Genomic DNA, 6,415 nt, shown 5'->3' with positions numbered 1-6,415 from the left:
GGTATTGACAAAGTAGATGTAGATACTTTACCTTGCAGGGGAATCTAGAATGAGAGGTCATAGTTTTAGGATAAGGGCTGGCAGATTTAAACCAGAGATGAGGAAAAATTACTTTTCTCAAAGGGTTGCGAATCTGTCGAATTCACTACCCAAGAGTGCAGTGGATGGCACTCTGTGTAAATTTGAGATAGACAGATTTTTAATTAGCAATGGGTTATGGAAAACAGGGTGGAATTGAGGCCAAGAGGAGATTAGCCGTGATTGTATTGAATGGCAGAATGAACTCAAGGAGCTGAACTGCCCAATCATGTTCCTAGTTCTTATGTACTGCAGGTTGCATTTCTCAGTGTAACAAAGATGGGACATAAACGCACCAAATATGTCAAGAACAAACTTTTTAAAAAGGCAGAACTGACTAACTTTATACAACAAGTGGTAAGTTAGATACAGTAAGGCAGTAAACAATGGTCCATATCCAGTTCTGTGTATGTGTACAGAACAATCAGGAGTGACATATTTAATAAGTTAAGCAGTGAAATTCGTGTAAAGTCATAATTTTTATTTTTGGACAACAATGGACGTTGTGTAAATTGTGTGTAAAATTGTTGATGTATCCTGCAGTAGAAAATGCCAACTTTAACAAAGAGTAAAATCCTTCGCACACAGCAAAACGTGTAAACTTTGTACAATTTGTCGCAAGTCATTTCAGCAGCAGCATTTTCGGAGACCGAGGTCGAATTGCTTGAAATGTCTCCTGATATTTTGTGGAAATTATTCATTTACAAACAGCACAACAGCTGATCTGATGCTTCTGTAAAATCTTGCATCGAAGCTCTTCTTTATTGCCTGCTTCCTTTACCGTTTTCATGTGTATCAATTCTATAACACATAAAAAGACAACTTGTCAATGCACAGGCACTGATGAAAATATCTGAGCTACAGATACAAAACAGCGTCGTACAGATATTAGATATAATTATGGTTACACAAATCAGAACAGGACTAATTTTTAAATCCCATCTTCAAAGAAAATAACTGAGTTTATCTAACATTTTACCATCCTATAGTACTCCGTAAGAAAATGCAGGCATGTACAACAACAAGACTACTGACCCATTTTCTTCCTTAAGATGCTGGTACAATTCAGCTTTGTTATTAACAGAACTTAAGCGACCAGCAAATTCTTGATGCTTTCGTGAATTTGCTGTATTGATCCGATTAGTCCACATTGCGAGCAAGGAAACTGGGCCTGGAGATTATCGAGACAGATGAGGGGGGGGAAAGAGAGAGAGAGAGAGAGAGAGAGAGAGAGAGAGGAGGAGGAGAAGAGAAAGAACGTCAGGGCCTTGATTAAACAATTCAAATATATTACAACTCTCTACCCACATCTATAAACATCTAATAAGCTAGCCCCATATATTTTGCAAATTGTTCAAATGAATTTTAATCTTAGCAGTTACAGAATTTTCCCATGATAAAGGAATGGGTGAGTGGGACAGTTAGAGACAGACATTTTATTCATATCATTTGCACATATCAGCTGAGTGCAAATTCTGTTCATTAGAACAGATTTCCAGAAACTTTATTTTTAATGTTGCATCTATATTAATTTTACATTGACTACAGAACTAGAGGTAACATGAGGATTTTTTTTTTAGAAGCACTGATTGGTTCCGAATGCACTGTCTAGTGGATACGGATTCAATATCTTTCAAAAAGGGAACTGGGTAAACACCTGAAGGAGAATCAAGTTGCAGGGTTTCAGGGAAAGTATTTGGGAGTAGGCACTAATCTAGATTGCTCTTCAGAAAAGTGAGCATAGATTTGATTGGCCAAATGGCCTTCCTCTGAGCTATGGTTGCCTGTATTTCCTGTCTGCAAAGCCCTACTTCCTGTTATCATGTTTTTGTCATGCTTGTGTCAACTGACTCCAATTATTTACTCCTGTCCACATTAACAGAAATCTGAACTCGTCATATGACATTTATATCCTCCCACCAGTGGTGGCGCTAGTGTGTCAATTGTGCATCGCAGCTCCTAAACCTGCAATGCCATGAAGCTCCTATACTCCAAAGAGTGGGGCCTCTCTAATTTCCAAATTGCTGCAGGTCTTGCTATTTCATATTGTTATTTATAGTTGAACGCATCAAACAACTTCCATGTGGGGAGTGAATTACACCCACACACCCTGGTGTTGTATCCTTCCCCACCTGACACCCCTGCTTCTTAAGACTCCATGTACTCTAAATCCCTCCCCTACTGTGAAATATCCTGCAGCTTTCGAATACATTACAAAGAACAAACTCGGGTTATTTTTTGTACCAGTTGGATGTCACAGGTTTAGGTGGCATTCTGAAACACCTTAATCCACCGTTCTGCATGCATACTGGATGGAACACAAATTCATGGTATAACAAATACTCTTTAGTAACAAGGCATCTCACCTTTAACCTTTTCGAGAGGTTGTATTTCTCCAATGCTAACCCGAGGTTTTTTGTTCAGAGGCTCAGGGGAATCGGGAGAGTCCTTGATGATCTCAGCTTCAACCAACTCCTCCTTTTCCCGCTCGAGAGTTCCTTTCAGCCTTTACAAAAAAAAGTTCGAAATGACCATTTGTGACCGTGCTTAAAATTATGTTAACGTTTCACAAGACAACTCACGTTCACCTGACATCAAGCTTCAGACAAAGGAATGTAGCATTTGGAGAGCCACCATGTAATGCAATTGGTGCTGCGTCAAACACCAGTGTTTCTGTCAGGTCGGGTTGAACGCTGTGACAACCTTCCCTGCATTAAGATAACAGAGAAGAAAGGTTGTCACAGCATTTAACCTGTCCTGACAGAAACACTGGTGCTTCATTCCTCGTTTATGTATTTGGTCTTAGGACATGGTTAACACCAAGAAGGCAGCTCTTATTCCCGATTATCAGGCGTCATGAAGTTTCTAAGAGTCAATCACACAGAATAGGCAGGAGTGCCATGCTGGTCCAATTGGGTAGGAGTAGCAGATAACCTTCCTGGATGGCAGTGAACCAGTGAGTTATTTAGAATCATAGAATTTACAGTGCAGAAGCTCTTTTGGTCATTTTTATTCCTGATGTTTGCCTACATATTAACAGATTAATTGAATTCAATTTTGCACTTCCTATGCGAAAATGTAAAGTTTCAGGCTTTGGATTTTCAGATCAGCGCCATAACCACTAGGCCATGACACCCTTGGCATGACTTCAGTCAAGAAGCTTATACTTATTAAGAAGTATAAGAAGATATCCTTATGGGGGCTACCTACCTGCTATTAATAGCGTGGAGACCATTGAGAATGAAGAGTCAACGGGAAAAGTAAACCAATACAATGTGATCAATTTGGTTTAGGATATTTAGATTTCATAGCTCTTACGATAGGGAGATATTAGGAAATTGGATCCGGAAATGGGATTGAAGATGTAGTGGGTAATTCAGGGGTTAACAGACTGAGGGTAAAACTGCCAGCACTGAGTCAAGAGGTATACGTCCACAAATGACCCGAGTTACATTATCCCATTCAGACTTAAACTTGTTAATGAGAATAAACAGGATATACTTGTTCAGCCGGGGTGATTCACTCAAGACCGTTGTCCTCTGGGACACTCTGATCTGCCAGCCATTAGCCCATTACGAGTCTGATGGCCTCTTTTGTCCATACATTGGAGGTTAATTTCATATTCATAGCAAGGCCCTGTTCTTTTGAGTAAACGGGAATGGGAAATTAAAACAAACCCAGATAGCAAGGAAGAGTTCAAGTCTGTATACCCCAGGGCAGAACCATTGTTTGAGGGGCTGATGGAGCTGAGAGAGAAAAGAATCCTGTTCAAACAGGTGGAGAGAGATGGATTTGGGAAGCCACCGAGAGAGTAATGAAAAGCTGCTACTGAGACAGGCTTTGGAAAAGGAATCTAAAGGAGCTACTATAACAATAGGTATATATTCTGTAAATGCAAGTATCATTGTTGCCTGCCTGCCTAAGTGGAGCATAGAGCTGTATGTCATGTTACGTGCTGTTTAACGGGAAATGGTGTGTTCGGGTTAAAAGATACATGTAAGCTGTTCTTGTTAGGTTTGAAGCTTAAAAGTTTAAATATTGCTTTTCTTTAGGATTAATAAAGTTTTGTCTTGAAAAATAACCTATTGTGTTGCCCTATTATGTATTTTCTTTTCTTTTATTTTCATGTACTAAATGATCTGTTTGAGCTGCTCGCAAAAAAATACTTTTCACTGTACTTCGGTACACATGACAATAAACAAATCCATCTAACAAGTCCATCCATTAATACAAGGCCTATTTCTTATGCAATCACTCCTGGAGTGAATCGATCTTTCTGTATGTTGCAGCTCTGGTCCAGTATCTTAGCCACTGTTGAGATCTGGCCAGACATCCGTAACACAGCATAACATTTTGTCCCCCCAAAAAAACACTACAACTCACATAGCTTACAGTGGGAGTGTTATCATTTTTGCCCATTACATATGTTGAACAGTATATACAAGTGCACTGCAGATGATCTGTCCATCACAGACCATAAACCAACTATCCTATACTAATCAGGAACATGGGAAGTGTTAGTGGAACTCAGCGATCTATAATTCTGACCATTCAGACTTTTTGAGGAGCATTTTACACACTGGTTACAATGTATTTTGTAAGAAAAGAAAGTCGGTTATTGTCACGAGTAGGCTTAGACCATAAGACCATAAGACATAGGAGTGGAAGTAAGGCCATTCGGCCCATCGAGTCCACTCCACCATTCAATCATGGTTGATTTCAACTCCATTTACCCGCTCTCTCCCCATAGCCCTTAATTCCTCGAGAAATCAAGAATTTATCAATTTCTGTCTTAAAGACACTCAATGTCCCGGCCTCCACCGCCCTCTGTGGCAATGAATTCCACAGACCTACCACTCTCTGGCTGAAGAAATTTCTCCTCATCTCTGTTCTAAAGTGACTCCCTTTTATTCTAAGGCTGTGCCGCCGCGTCCTAGTCTCCCCTGCTAATGGAAACAACTTCCCTACGTCCATCCTATCCAAGCCATTCATTATCTTGTACGTTTCTATTAGATCTCCCCTCAACCTCCTAAACTCCAATGAATATAATCCCACGATCCGCAGACGTTCATCGTATGTTAGGCCTACCATTCCTGGGATCATCCGTGTGAATCTCCGCTGGACCTGCTCCAGTGCCAGTATGTCCTTCCTGAGGTATGGGGCCCAAAATTGCTCACAGTATTCTAAATGGGGCCTAACTAGTGCTTTATAAAGCCTCAGAAGTACATCCCTGCTTTTATATTCCAAGCCTCTTGAGATAAATGACAACATTACATTTGCTTTCTTAATTACGGACTCAACCTGCAAGTTTACCTTTAGAGAATCCTGGACTAGGACTCCCAAGTCCCTTTGCACTTTAGCATTATGAATTTTGTCACCGTTTAGAAAATAGTCCATGCCTCTATTCTTTTTTCCAAAGTGCAAGACCTCGCACTTGCCCACGTTGAATTTCATCAGCCACTTCTTGGACCATTCTCCTAAACTGTCTAAATCTTTCTGCAGCCTCCCCACCTCCTCAATACTACCTGCCCCTCCACCTATCTTTGTATCATCGGCAAACTTGGCCAGAATGCCCCCAGTCCCATCATCTAGATCGTTAATATATAAAGAGAACAGCTGTGGCCCCAACACTGAACCCTGCGGGACACCACTTGTCACCGGTTGCCATTCCGAAAAAGAACCTTTTATCCCAGCTCTCTGCCTTCTGTCTGACAGCCAATCGTCAATCCATGTTAGTACCTTGCCTCGAATACCATGGGCCCTTATTTTACTCAGCAGTCTCCCGTGAGGCACCTTGTCAAAGGCCTTTTGGAAGTCAAGATAGATAACATCCATTGGCTCTCCTTGGTCTAACCTATTTGTTATCTCTTCAAAGAACTCTAACAGGTTTGTCAGGCACGACCTCCCCTTACTAAATCCATGCTGACTTGTCCTAATCCGACCCTGCACTTCCAAGAATTTAGAAATCTCATCCTTAACGATGGATTCTAGAATTTTGCCAACAACCGAGGTTAGGCTAATTGGCCTATAATTTTCCATCTTTTTTCTTGTTCCCTTCTTGAACAGGGGGGTTACAACAGCGATTTTCCAATCCTCTGGGACTTTCCCTGATTCCAGTGACTTTTGAAAGATCATAACTAACGCCTCCACTATTTCTTCAGCTATCTCCTTTAGAACTCTAGGATGTAGCCCATCTGGGCCCGGAGATTTATCAATTTTCAGACCTTTTAGTTTCTCTAGCACTTTCTCCTTTGTGATGGCAACCATATTCAACTCTGCCCCCTGACTTTCCTGAATTGTTGGGATATTACTCATGTCTTCTACTGTGAAGACTGAC

At 40.9% G+C, this 6,415-nt stretch overlaps 1 protein-coding gene across 1 annotated transcript in view; it reads right to left on the bottom strand.

Moving 5' to 3' along the window:
• Positions 1-538: 538 nt before the first annotated feature.
• Positions 539-6,415, bottom strand: part of ints13 (integrator complex subunit 13) — a 106,727-nt gene continuing 100,850 nt past the window's right edge. Inside the window, exons 16-18 of the mRNA XM_038810978.1 lie at positions 2,445-2,584; positions 1,114-1,249; positions 539-879 (exon numbers count right to left, since the gene is read on the bottom strand). Of these exons, the coding sequence (XP_038666906.1) occupies positions 840-879; positions 1,114-1,249; positions 2,445-2,584 (316 nt within the window). The 3' untranslated portion in view covers positions 539-839. The remainder of the gene's footprint in view (positions 880-1,113; positions 1,250-2,444; positions 2,585-6,415) is intronic.

Source organism: Scyliorhinus canicula, chromosome 11, assembly GCF_902713615.1.
Source record: "Scyliorhinus canicula chromosome 11, sScyCan1.1, whole genome shotgun sequence".
Classification (NCBI taxonomy): Eukaryota; Metazoa; Chordata; class Chondrichthyes; order Carcharhiniformes; family Scyliorhinidae; genus Scyliorhinus; species Scyliorhinus canicula.
Note: the sequence above shows the minus strand (reverse complement) of the source record. Positions and strands in the feature narration are given on the sequence as shown.